Source organism: Melopsittacus undulatus, chromosome 1 (assembly GCF_012275295.1).
Source record: "Melopsittacus undulatus isolate bMelUnd1 chromosome 1, bMelUnd1.mat.Z, whole genome shotgun sequence".
Classification (NCBI taxonomy): Eukaryota; Metazoa; Chordata; class Aves; order Psittaciformes; family Psittaculidae; genus Melopsittacus; species Melopsittacus undulatus.
In genome coordinates this window covers 150,302,335-150,316,433 of record NC_047527.1, presented here as the reverse complement: position 1 = coordinate 150,316,433, position 14,099 = coordinate 150,302,335, and the positions used below count along the sequence as shown (strand labels likewise).

The 14,099-nt window shown below is 39.6% G+C and overlaps 1 protein-coding gene across 1 annotated transcript in view; it reads left to right on the top strand.

Annotated features, from left to right (window-relative positions):
* CPNE4 (copine 4) overlaps positions 1-14,099 on the top strand; it is a 206,018-nt gene that overhangs the window by 167,674 nt on the left and 24,245 nt on the right. Inside the window, exon 11 of the mRNA XM_034062179.1 lies at positions 3,524-3,657. Coding sequence (XP_033918070.1) covers positions 3,524-3,657 — 134 coding nt within the window. The remainder of the gene's footprint in view (positions 1-3,523; positions 3,658-14,099) is intronic.

The following is a 14,099-nucleotide window of genomic DNA, read 5'->3' as shown; positions in this document are numbered from 1 at the left end:
GTGAAACAAAACCACTGACAATAGGAAACCTGGGTAAACTCATCTGCAAGGACAGGCAGTGAGTACTTAAGGGAAATGAAAAATCCATCATATTGTGAACTGCAGAGATCCCTCAGTTAACTGCTGCCCTCAATGGTAAACCCACCAGCTACACTGTTGTTTAAACTCAGCACTATCAGTTTTCAACCTACATGGTTTCAGGGCAAGCCACTGTGGATGTCTCTGTGCCTATAGCTCTGTTCATGTGCAACATAGTGGTTCTACTTAAAGATTACCACAGGCTGGCTCTCTGCATATTTTACTTCCTCCTGCTTCAGTTGCACCAGTCCCCAGTGATGATAGCATGGACTGGTTGTATGATGTGTTGCTGTTTCCAGAAACATAGCAGAGATTCTCCAGTGGGCACTGAAGCAAAAGGTTGCAGCCTACAGGGAATATTCAATGCTGTCTTGCTTTCTGCACACATCATATAACCTCCCTTTCACAAAGTCGTAATCTGGTTAATTCAGACGACTGAATAGAGGAGGCCTGTGCCTTCCACCTTCCTAGATTTCCATTTCTTTTAACTGGAATGGATCTGGAATTGTTTGAAACATGTCTCCTTGTACATGTATTGTTGTTGTTGTCTTCATACTAATGACATTGCTGTTGAGTTCATGCTGTGTACAGGCAGTACGATACAACTGTGATTTGAAAGGGCACTTGCTGAGGGAGGGAAACTGGGATGCTAGGCATCCATTTGATAACAAAAAGCTGTAGTATGATGTACCTGGTAATTTAAGGCACTAATGAAAGCTTTGGTAACATCATGCTGTGTGTTCTTGGGATGCTTTGTACATCTAGTGTGGTCTGTAGTTAGAAAGAATGTCTCTGCAAAAGGAAAGTGAACTTTTCCTTCACTTTAAAACCATTTATTAGGAAGCTTTCATCTATAGAGATCAATAGTGCTGATTCCAGTAGACTATTTTTAAGCACTGCTTATTGCAAAGCCCTGTATCTCTTATCAAACAGTGTTCCCTGCTGCAGAAGAAATGTTCGGAAGCTGGCAGTGAAAATGGGTCTGTAGTCAGAAGACATTTTCATCACTTTAGGAAATACAGCAGAAAGGATGTGTAACATGCATAAAAGGAACTGTAATAGAAAGATATGTTGGAGAGATTCTCAGGCAGGTCACGGTATTGGGCAGGCTGATTCATTGCTGACAGATCTAGCAGGAGGTCCAAGCTATGTAGGATGTTTTCAGTGCAATGAAAATCGCCCCTTTACGAGGCTGAGGGAGAAAAAAGAAGTACTAAGAGTGTAGTTATTGCTATGTTATGTTCTTATTTAGCTGTGGGAAGATGACTGGTACATTGGAATTGATACATTTAAGGATACCCTGGTAAAAATCAAATGTACACACTGTAAGAAAGATTCCTACTTTGCTGCCTACACTTTTAGTTCCCTTGTGATATTAGCCTAACTCCTGTGATATGTTAACTTTGGGTTTATAAATCCTTACCTTATGTATTTGCACAAGACCTTGGTACTGCTGGTTAATGTAGAAGAGCAGAGCTCTGCCTTGTTATTTTGGAATCGTGGCAAGTAACAGCAGTCATCTTTCACAAAAGACCTCCCTTTGGGAGTCACACAGAGATTTGGATCAAAGTCCAGCACGCTGCATCCAAGAACAAATATTCATAAAGGCTTCATCATAGGAAATCAGGGCACTTTTTTTGCCTTTCAGCAGATCGTGACTACAGGGACCATTTCCAAAAGGGAAGCTTGTTCTGGGGAGAGCTTTTCCTTTCCCAAACCCAAGCCACAGACGTTTCTTCAGGCTCATGAAACCTGCTTCTTATTCCTACACTGTTCTCTTGGTGTCAGTTCAAAAGCATTTAGCCCTGGCTAACAGCCATGAAGGAAGAAATATGCATCTTTTTAAGATAATATGCACACCTTGGCTAAGATTTGTTAAGAAGCATCCCAAAACTAAGCTAACTATACAAGTGTCTGTGGATTTAGCTTAGGTTTCACAAACCACTGCTTTCTTTCTTACATACATGCATGCAAGTGAAAACATGAGAGGTTTCTGGGTGATTTACTCATGTTCAATCAAGCTGTCATTTTGGGAGGAAAGATTGATGTGGAAAACAGGCTCACTGCTTCAGTGCATGAGTAGTGAGCAGGGAAACAGAGCTGAAAGACTTATTTGCAAGCCAAATCAAGCTCATATCTCCTGACTGAAATGTGGTGAGGCTCATAGTCCATCAAGGTGATTAAGGGATTTCCAAGCTAACTAGAGCCCTGTGAAAGAGTTCGAGGTGGAAAACCAGGAGCAGTGGGGAGAAGCCATGTTGGGTTGACACAGGATAACTTTTCCCTTTTAGTTTTTAGCAAGACAAAAGAAGTTTCCAGAGGAAACTGTTTTATTTATTCCCTTTTTTCAAGGGGAAATGAAAATATCATGTTTCATTTTCATTTTATAGCTGCATAAAATAATGTTCCCTGTGCCAAGCAGAGGCTTCAGCTGAGGAAGCTGCACATTTGCAGGGGCAAGCTGGGACTTCAAAGTTCTTTTTGCAGCCTTCAGCAGTGCCCTTAGCTGTCAACTGCACTAGAAAACTGAGCTGTGTGCATTTGGTTATTGAATATCCAGGTATGGGGACTTTCTGAGGAAGCAATCATTAGACAAAGTCATAAAGAAGCTTATAAATAGCTTTGTTTCCTCCATGAAACCCTTTGGGTTTCTTTGTGCTCCTTTTAGGAGCTCCTAGAAAGCAGTATCAGAAATCCAGAAGAGGCTTTTCTGGTCCATGACAGTCATATCACAGAAAGGTGCATGCCAGAGTATATCTTCTGTGAGAAGTATATAGAGCATTTTAATAGGGAGAAATGAATTCTAAGAGGATTTATTAATATTTGCCTTTATGTTGAATACTTCCCACAGTCTTCTCTAAACCTTTTCAACACAATAATCTGTGCAGGAATCAAGCTTTAGTTTTACCCTGCAGCTCACCTTTAAGCTTGCTATCCTCTATGATATTAGGAGGGTTCGTTACTTGATACGCACATGTACAACCCAAGTGAAACAAGCAGTATCTACTACTATTACTACAGCCATGATAAGGCTGTAAACTAGCAAAGAAGTTCTGATTTATGGTTTTAAGTAGGACTTCTAACTCTCTCAGGGCATTTCTGCTGCAAAGCGTTTATGTCCTGAGCATCACCTGACATGGAATAGTTTAATCAAGTATGAGAACGTAGAGATAGTTGATTTCATTCATTTGTATTAGAACATAATTTACCACATGGAATAACAATGCAGTTAATTTTTACCTAACTATGCCATTTTATATTTCATAAGCTGTCCTTTACTTTTCAACATATTTATCAATGCTGTCCTGATCAAAATTGGATGAAGTAGACCATAAAATTATCTTTAAGGCAGTCAGAGACCTTTTATGTTAAAGATACATGGTTGGTGTGGGTATACTTAGGCCCAGAAGAGCTCCACAACACATTGTCTTTTCTTCTTTTCCAGGTAGCTATAGATTTCACTGCATCAAATGGTGATCCTAGGAACAGCTGTTCACTGCACTACATCCACCCCTATCAACCCAATGAGTACTTGAAAGCGTTGGTAGCTGTTGGGGAGATTTGCCAAGACTATGACAGGTAAATAACCCCATTTGATAACAGAATTGTCGTCAGAGAGTGTTTTCAAGGTGTGAAACCAATGACTGCCAACTGCCAGTAGCTCCATGTTTAGTCACTTAAGAGAAATGACTGCATGTCAGAAAGATAAGTCTACCTTAACTTACTTTTGAGAGTGACAATGAATTTAGATTAGCTTCATGGTAATGAAAGACCCAGTTCTTGGCTGTTTGGCTGATGTTTGTTAAGTTCCAGGTTTGTATTCACATGCCAAAATTGCATGTTTGAGTTGATTTTTCAAGTGTGTTAAACTTGAAGCCTGCTTTGCAGATGCTGATAGCATCCTTTCTGACACAGCTGGGAGGCTGGTTCTGTGCCATCCCACACAGAAGTGTTCCTGAGATGTTGTGTTTGAAGTTGAATCTGTAGTTGCCTAAACTGCTCAGTGTCCGTGTCTGCTCTTAGTAGTAAATGTGTGATCTTCTTCAGCATTTTCCTTGCCTGTTGAATATTACATCTGTTCTAAAATACGTATTAAAAGTTAGTGATAGTGTGTGCACACAGCATGCCTTTAAATAAGAAACAAATGCAAGTAATTGGGCCAGATATGCTTTGATTACATTATGTACTTCTGTTGCTTCCAAAGAGGCTGCTTGCTTCTGTCAAATTAATTGCCCATTATTAATCTAATTACCAAGTGCATTTCCTTTCAATGTTCGTTCTTTGTTGATGAGGCAGAGTATCTCATGCAATTACTCTTCCTAACCTTTGCACATGCAGTAGTCATCCACCCACCACTTTGCCTTGTGTAAATAGCAGAGCTCACAAAACTGATGGTGCTTCCAGTCACATCTGAATTATACTTTCTGTATACAGTGTGGAGTGACTTAATGCCGTGGTTTGCATGTTACATGTCACATATACCTATTAGCCTGCTCAGAGGCACTTCCATTTGCATGGTAATGAAATGTCTTCTTAAAGAAGAATGAGGGAAATACGGCACTGATCTAATTTCTGTAAGAACTTGGTTGTCAAACTCAGTGAGTCTGAGAAAATGAGTATTTTATTGTGAGTTGATAACTCCTCAGTGATTATCCAGTAACGTAATAATTACTAGCAGTAATTCAGAGGATTCATTCACTTTAGAATAGGGAAAGGAATAAAAAGGGCTGGTTTATGCACATAGATTATTTCATCATGAGGTGTATTTTGTAAGAAAATGATGCATTCCCTACTGTATGGGATATGAAGCCCAAATCAGGATTCTTCTCTCAATGTAGCTTATTCCAATCATCACAAAAAATAACAATCAGTCATTTTTCAAATGAAATCATCAACATCATCCAGTTCTATTGTCCTGAGAAAAGCCTATTGATGCTCATCAGTGCAAATAAGATTGTATGAGCTATGGACTAGGGCTGAACAGAAGCCAGAATTCCTTTTTCCAGGGGAAATGTCATCTCTGTGACATGTGTTTTGCCTGTACATTCTCTCAAGTTGTGACACTGTAAATATATTGCCCTGGGCAGGTGGCTTCAACATGGTCAGTGCTTTCTGAGCAAAATGTTAAGTGAGGACCTTTTCTCTGGACTTGCACGTTTTGAATCCAACAAGCTGGAAATGGAAGCTGTAAGTTCTCTGAAGCAGAAATGAAGAAGAGCAAACCTTGACAGAAAGGTCCTGTTTAGTTCTGTTTAGTGACAGCCTTGAGACATAGAAGCATAAACAACCTCTAAAGCAAATCTGTAGATGCAGTTTAAAAGAAAGAGTTTCAAATTCAGTAAGAGCATGAAATGTGGCACAGATCTGTAACTGCTCCAGTGAGTCCAGTTGTGCTTCAGATACTGGAGTAGGATTGCTGTTTCCAGCTTAAGACCAGCCAGAAGAGAAAAGAGAGAGACCTGCTGAATCTAAGGGCTGTTAAGAGGTTTAAAGCTGCAGTGTTATCATTTGCACAGGGGCAAGACTTCAGTAAGATAAAAATATGAGAGCACAAAGGTGGCATTGCTCGTACTGAAGTTTTACAGTTTGTGCTCATCACTTATCTCAAATAGGCAAAACTGACTGATTTCTATCCAAATCAAGGAAAATGGAGTGTTTTTCTTTGGGTCTAGGGATTAATGTGTTACATCAAATGAAAGAATAGTTGAAATGAAGTAAAATCTGTTGTTTGCAATGCTTTTTGCATTCCAGTAGTACTTTTGCTACACTTACAAAAGTAAAGACTGTTTTAAATATTTAGGGGGAATTGAAGCCTGTGGCTATTACTTAAAATACTGCTGTAATTAGAAACATTCAAATGTATTTGTAATTGGGAGGAATTGGATTGGCAAGTAATATAGAGAGCAACTACACTCAAAATCTGACATTATCTTCTATATAGTCTAGTTAGTTCTGCCAGTCAATCAAAATCTTCTCATAATCTAGGTTTCTGTATGTATCAGCCTAACATAATGTATCTGTAAGTAATCAGTGCTCCAAATTAAGTGCTGCTCACGTCCTCTGATACAGTGGAACAATCCCTGCTCATCCACAAGCCCATTTATCTGTATGGTTCAGAGATTCCTGAAACAGTTAAATGAATAGCTTCGTTCTGCATAGTGAAGTGTGAAAGAATACAATTCATCCTTTCATCAGCAATATTCAGAGAATGAGAAATAGAGGGTGACTGTTATTCTCATTGTAGAAGTGCTGCAGTCCTGTAGGAATAGGCCAATCGGATCATGGTATGGGAAATGGAAGAGTTGTTCACCTGCACAAAACTCTTAATGCCTTATCTATATGGTGGAATTGTTTCAGGCTATAACATTTGTCTTAAGAGGGAAGATAAAGTTTGTGTGTGATATAATGAGTGGCTAAGCAACAGCAGCAGTGGATCATAAAGGAAGGAGAAACGTTCATTACTTTACAGAACTAGGCTCTAAAATGGTAAAATATAACTAAAGGATAAATGACTTGTGAATATTTAATATGACCTCATGAAGCATATTATATAGATGTGTATATATTAAAAACATATATATTCTTATATATTTTCATCTAAACCTTTTCACAAGCTTTCTTTTTTATTAAGAATTACATCACTTGATAGAATTTTACCTTGAAATTGAGCAAGTCTATTCCACCTTTTTGTGTCATTAAGGAACAGATGGAAATGGTGAAAAATCATTGCATACAGAAGGGTTTAATATTAAAAGGACCTGTTTCAGTAGCATTCCTTATTTATTCTTTGCCTCAGTAATTTCAGTGTTGAGTTCTTTGGATCAGAAGTCAAACCAGGTGTTTCTGATGACCAGCAAATATCAGCCTAGCAAGGATCCTGAAAAATCAGTTAGAATCAAGTCTATTTAAATAGTTTGTTTATAAGGATAAATGGTGTTACATGCACACAATGCTAAAGGCATACTTCCATGATGATCTTACTTTATTACAGGTTTTAATGATGATATTGTAAGTCTGGCAAGGCTTGCCGATCTGCTCCTCAGTTTGAAATCTGATTTCTGCAGTTAGTAGCTTTCCTTTCTCTTCTGCTTATGAAGGATCTCATTATATTACATTAAATATTTATCTTTGCATTAAAACCTCTCTTCTGATTCAGCAGGACACTAAAGTTTTTTATCTAATCCCATTGAATTCACCCTGACTCAAGCAAACACTGAAGTATTATACAAAATAAGATGGTACTAAGATGGAAGTAAGAGTTTTACTGAATTTGAACTCTATTAATACACACTCAAATGTTCAGTGCCTCCTGGATGATCTTTATGATTAATTTTTACACAGTTTTATACTTGCATACAGTCAGAGTTCATCGCTGGCTTAATAAAAAGTGCTCACAAATGCATGAGAATCAGCTTTTATGTGGTTGAATCCTTACTCATGCCTTGAAAAAGACAAAGGTTAAGTGTATCATTTATCAAATCCTTTTAAGCTTTTGTTGCATGATTATTTGTGGAACTTCCCCTTCTTGACGGGCCATCCCTGTTCTGGTCTATGTAGATTGGAATCACTCAACTTCATTATGTTTGTATTCAAAAATTACTTCCTAATGATTTGAAATCTCTGTGTCCATTCACTCCTCAAGTGACTGTGGATTTTTGTTTTATTTCCAAGAGCCCTTGAAATGCATGGAAGATGAACTCTATCTGTTTCCTGACACTTATGTCCTTTTTCATTTAGGCAATAGCCTCCTTAACTCTAAATACGCAAGTAGCTGATACACTGAGATCATCTGTTAAGTAAACTGCTTGTGTAAAACACACTTGTCTAGCAACATCCCCAAGGGCTCCTAATAAGCAGAGTACATTATTCCTGCAAAGTGCAGAAAGCATTTCTGCACTGAGCTCTGAAAAATACTTAGGAGTGGATGTTTAAAAACTGGGCTACATTCCATCAAAGTCCTGAAGTCATTCTGAGTTCCAATCAATGAATTGATTCAGTAACTGACTAGATGCAGAAATTCCTCATGATCTCTTCTTCACTGTTTTAGGCCTGAGAAAGTGCATTCACTCTGATTGAAGCCATATCTAAAACCTTCCTTTTCTCATCCAATAAAGAGCACTTGAAAATTAACAAGGTTAAAAATGAAGGGAGAAAATAAAAGACTGGGGTTCCCAGTCCAGCACATCCCTTTCAGTGTAAAACTAAGTCAGTAGGAAGATCCATGCCCCAGAAACGTATGTCCTGACATACCCAGCAGAGGGCAGGTAGCCAGGAGAAAGAAGGTAAGCTATGCACACTGCAGTATATGTTATGGAAGTCATACATAAATCAGTGCAATTGGTCTCAGATACAAAGATCAGTATGTACTTACCTGCTGATTTTTGGACTGAGGCTTTAGGTGGAAAAGAGATCCCAAAGTTTACGTCTTGCAGTCTGCTATGTTAATCAAAGCCTCATCCCCAAGAATTACCTAACAGGTTATTCATGCTGAAGCTCTGTCTGGGTTTGTGGATGAAGACTCAGAGAGTTAACTTGGCTGGAGGGATCTGAATTAAATACCTGGAGGTAATTTTGCCATGCAAAAGGGAAAAGCAGAAGCTTGCTTTGATTGAGATAGTAGTATAATCACAAAAAATACCTCACTAAGACAGGGGTGAAAGAATGATGCCCAGAATGTATGTGGTATCAAATGTTTCATCAAATCCCAATGCAGAGCTATGGATGTTGAAATTTAATCTACCCATGCAGATCAGTAAATAAAAGTATGCTTAATTATGAAGCATCTCAGTCACCTTAATTACAGAAACAACGTTTCTGGAGGCTGTCAAGCAAAAAAGCTGATCAGCATATCCAAATAAGTTTAAAAAACCATGGGGAAAAAGACATGAATCTTTTCATTTAGTGCTTAAATAGGACCAAACTTGCATAGGCATACACCAGAAGAAAAATAATAACCTATATAGAAACACTTGTCATTTATGTTTGTTAATGTCAGGTGCAGGTAAAGATACTCTGAAGTGTTTGGAAAACCCAGGACTAGAACTGCACTGGTAGAAAGGAATTCCTAATACTTATAGTCACCAAATTGGATTGAAAGTCCCTGGATTGAACTGCTGAGGACCTGGGCTGGCACAATTACATCATATGTACATACACCTATTTAGTACTTACCTTTGCAGAACCTGTATTTGCAGACTGCTGCCACACGGGAGTTTCTACAATCACCACTTTTTAGTCCAAGAATCAGTACAGGAGAATTAGTCTAGTACAACAACTGTGTTGGGAAGGTGACTTCATAACAGTTGCTTTTCTGTGCATACAAGTATACATACACACATACATGCATATGTGTGTGTATATATCTGTATATAGCTATATATATCTGTATATATCTGCAGGCCCTTTATCTGTGCAGATACTGTCAATTCTTACAGCTCTGCCTTTTCTCTTACCAAGTTTTCATAGAATCGTAGAATCCCAGACTGGTTTGTGTTGGAAAGGACCTTAAAGCTCATCCAGTTCTAACCCTCTGCCTTGGGCAGGGACACCTCACACTAGACCATGTCACCCAGGGCTCTGTCCAGCCTGGCCTTGAACACTGCCAGGGATGGGGCAGCCACAGCTTCTCTGGGCACCCTGTGCCAGCGCCTCAGCACCCTCACAGGGAAGAGCTTCTGCCTTAGATCTAACCTGAACTTCCCCTGTTTCAGTTTGAACCCATCACCCCTTGTCCTATCACTGCAGTCCCTGATGAAGAGCCCCTCTCCAGCATCCTTGTAGCCCCCTTCAGACACTGGAAGCTGCTCTGAGGTCTCCACACAGCTTCTCTTCTCCAGGCTGAACAGCCCCAATGTTCTCAGCCTGTCTCCATACAGGAGGTGCTCCAGCCCCTGATCATCCTCATGGCCTCCTCTGGACTTGCTCCAACAGCTCCATGTCCTTCTTATGTTGAGGACTGCACATCTTTGTTTGTTGTTTGTGCTGCCTCTTATTCCAGGAACTCAGTTCCTGTGTCAGTGTGTCAGTCACAAGCAATCTATTTGAAGTTTCTTAGGAAAACCACTGCTTCCTCCACATGCTTTTCAGAGACCTGCTTTATTTTGGCATCCGTCAAAATCTGAACCTTCTGTGTGGCTTCTCTGTGCAGTCTTTATTCTTTCTCAGCTCAGCCTGAAATCTCCTCTGGGGAAAAGCTTTGTTCTGTGCAGGAGTTGACACTGCTCTGGGACTTTGCAGGCTGGTACCATTGAGATTTCTCTGTCAGTGTTTCTTTCTGAAGAGAGAAGTGTTTGAAGTATAAAACTCTACAAACTTTCTGTGAAACCACATACCACCAATTGCTGCAGACATCTGTGTAAACAAGTAAGTATTAATAAGTAAAATAGCATAAGTAAAGGAGATAGCAGTTTATTTTGCCATTTTCACTGATGCTGTCTGACACTGATCAGGTACATCTTCACTCGACACAACCATTGTTGCAATTGCAGAAGCATGGATTTCCTCCTTGCACTGTTAAGGATGTAACTATTCTAGCCATCCACATCATTATGTTAGCATATAGCTGAGAAGCAACTTATTTCCGTTTGGAACCCATCTGTTGGGTAAATGAACACCATGTTCTATATCTTCTCATGCACATTTCCTTCTTTACAGCAAGTAAACACCTTTTGCCTGAGTTGACCTTAACAGTCACATTGCTCTCAGTTAAGAGTAGGCAGCTCTTGTAAGTTAGGTTCCATTTACTATCTTGCTCCAAATTCTTGTGAAATTAACCTTGATCTGACATTCCAAATCATCAGATGAACAGAGGAGGGCAGTCACTCATTTCCTCCTGTGTATTCAGTAATGCCTATCTGAATGTTTAGTCATCAGTATCTTTCACTTACAATTTTGCTCTAACTTGTTTTGACAGTGTTCTTTGCTTTGACTTAATGTCATTTTGATTTTGGTAAAATTACCTCAACAGCTCATTTGGTCACATTAAATCACAACATAATCTCTATAACAGTTTTATCCTGCGCTTCCTAGAAAGCTCATTTGTGTTTTGGGAGAACTTGATGAGAAATTCCTCTCCCAGCACCTCCCTGCATACATATGCCAACACAGTCCTGTATTCCCCTCTTCCCAGCACACCCCTTATAGGTATTTTCCAATAGAAAATTGGTGCAGAGGAAGGTGTCTGACCAACTCTTTCCACTGTAAGTCATAAAAAAAGACAAAATTGTGTATGTAAATAGCACAGCTTTTGTTCTTGTGGTTGCTTACTGCAGTACACCCTGAAACACTTGTGTTTCAACAGGGCAGGGCCCCACCGCTGTTTGCCTTCTTCTTCACAATCTGCACCTTATGTGATGGAGTCCTTCAGCCCGCTGCCTGCAGTGTCATCTTCAAGTCATGTCAAGTTTTAGATATCTGAGGTTACAGTCTGTGTGAGAATGACCTTTCAAGTGATAATGCCACAGGATCATCATAGATGATTTCCCATATATGATTTCCCATATATCATCCCACAGACATGCCAGTTCTCTGCAGAGTTAAGATTTTGGAAGGTAGGGGAACAGATATGCAACCCCTTAACAGACATGGGACTGCCTGGAAACCATCTGGTTTGAGAAGTTAAATACAAATCTCTGTAGTGTCTCACAGCATCCCCTTCCCTAGTTTATTCTCACTTAACAAAGTCCTATTTCTTTTTCAAGATACTTGCTACTGAATTGGGTCATTCATGTAGGTATAAATCAGGTCACTGCAATTTTGTTTGTCATTTTGCAGGGAAGCATGACATTTTATCTTGCTTTTCTGAGTGTGCCATTTTATTAGGCTAGCCTTCTAGCCAGCGATGTATCTCACTGCCATTCCATTTTGCTTTACCTACTCTTCCCTCAGGTTCTGATGACTTTTTGTTTTCTGTGGGTATTTACTTTTCCCCAGTCTAGGGATTTCTGAGTTCACTTGGTATTTTTACCCTGCAGAGCTTCTTCTGCATTTCTTTTCAACGTTAACAAGGGGAAGTTTAAATCTCTTGTACCTTGATTTGGCTTTGTTAGTTATTTCATGAGTTGATGCCTTTCAGTGGTTAGCTTCAGGGAATTTGTATTCCCCTGCTTCATTACCTATTCCCTCGCAGGTGAGACAGGTATTCACTCATATTCTTGAGTCCCAATTACATGACAGTGGTTGTTTCTCAGTACTCAGCAGATTCCAGCTCTCCATGGGGGATTAAGAGCTGTAATTAAAGACAGCAAATTAATGTTGATGTCAGGATTTTGCACATGGTTGTGTAGTGTCTGTGATTGTGACAGACCAAACACTGTAGCTGTTGCAGTGATCTACCATTGATTTGCATGCTCCCAGCTCTCTCTCTTGAACAAGATGTACAATAATCAGTTCATTCTTGCTGCTCCATTAAAAATCACTGTGTGTTATGGACTGGATGCCAAGCCTTGTTAGGTACAGTGCAAGTCTGATTAAACACGCAGTACCCTGGCCAAAACCAGATGTGGTTGTATCAAACAAGGCACAACCACACCGTGAAAGCATGGGAACAGCATAATGGTCCCCCAGACAAGAATACAGATTGGGGGGAGAAACATTGCTGCTGCTGAACTCTTGCAGCCTTTCTGACTCTGACTGGGGCAGGCTGAGAGCTGGACCATAGCCTGGCTCTACCCCATCCTGTCCTGGAGGAGCACAGGTTGCAGGAGTGCAGGGGGTGAAGCGGATGGGCTCTGGTCCCTTCCACTTAGTTTTATATCATCATATAGATCATATCTTTTATTTACCCAGCTCTGCTTGCAAAGCAGGAACTGAAAACGTTTAAATATTTCAAGTGATTTCTGTGTTTTCTTTGGAAGTGCAGCTAAGCCCTGTAAGCTGTTATGATTCAGAATTTAGTGGCATCAGGCCCTTCTCAGTACTAAATAATACACTCAGGAACATGATTCATTCATCTGCTTTAGAAAAGAAACACTTAATTCAGCTCATATTCTTCCAGTTTACTCTCTGAACATGAAAGATTACAATTTTAATTGAGTTTAGAGACGACTCTATTTTGTCTGTGGCATTTGCTGTTTACTTCTTTTCCTTTCCCCATCCTCTCTCTGCTTTCCTTCCTCCTCCTTCTTTGCTCCCTCCCCTTTCTTTTCCCTCTCCTCTCATTCAAACATTATTCAGTTACATGTGTAGCAGACACAAAAATCCCTTTTATTTTGGCAATTTTAAATTTCTTTCAACAGAGGAAATCCATCAGATTTCATCCCAGGTAAAGTGTGTGGAGCAGAGCAGATCCACAGTTTATTCTTTTAAGATTGGAATTAAAAATGAAAGCCATAGGAACTGATTTTGCTGCATCCAGCATAGGACTTTAAAGACATCTCCCTGGTAAGTCTGACCCAAAATCAAAGTGACAGCTCAATATGCAGGGATTCTAGTCAGGTATATTCCTTGAAAGAATTTCAGAGAGCTGTAAACTTCAGACTCTTGATCATGTGAAGCTAAAAATGGGTCTTTCTCCCCACACCATGTTTCCTTTACCACATTCACTGCATCATTAGTACTGCTAAAGGTACCATGTTGCTCTAGCATGAAGTGAGCAGGTATTCGTGCTGCGGTTTTCCCAGGTCAGTTCAGTAGCATCTATACCTGTATACATATCTATACCTATAAATATATCTATACATATATATATATATATATATCCTTGCATCAATTGCTGCATTTGAATTGATGACTGATTTCAGGAGCTTAAAGGTATCTCTATAGTTACATACCAAATGGCTTATCAGTAAAATGAGTCCCAAACAACCTGTGTAAGTGGCTAGCTAGCACTTCACCTTTCAGAATGAGTAAATGGCATAGAATAGCTTAGACCTTCCTTTCCCCACTACATTTACTCTGTGCAATTAAGAATTTAGATTCCCAATTTAGATTTTAAAGAAGAAACTCATTTTCAGAGAACACAGACTTGGCAGCTCGTGTTTCCCTTTCTGAATACAGGTATTGCCACACTGGTGAATACAGGG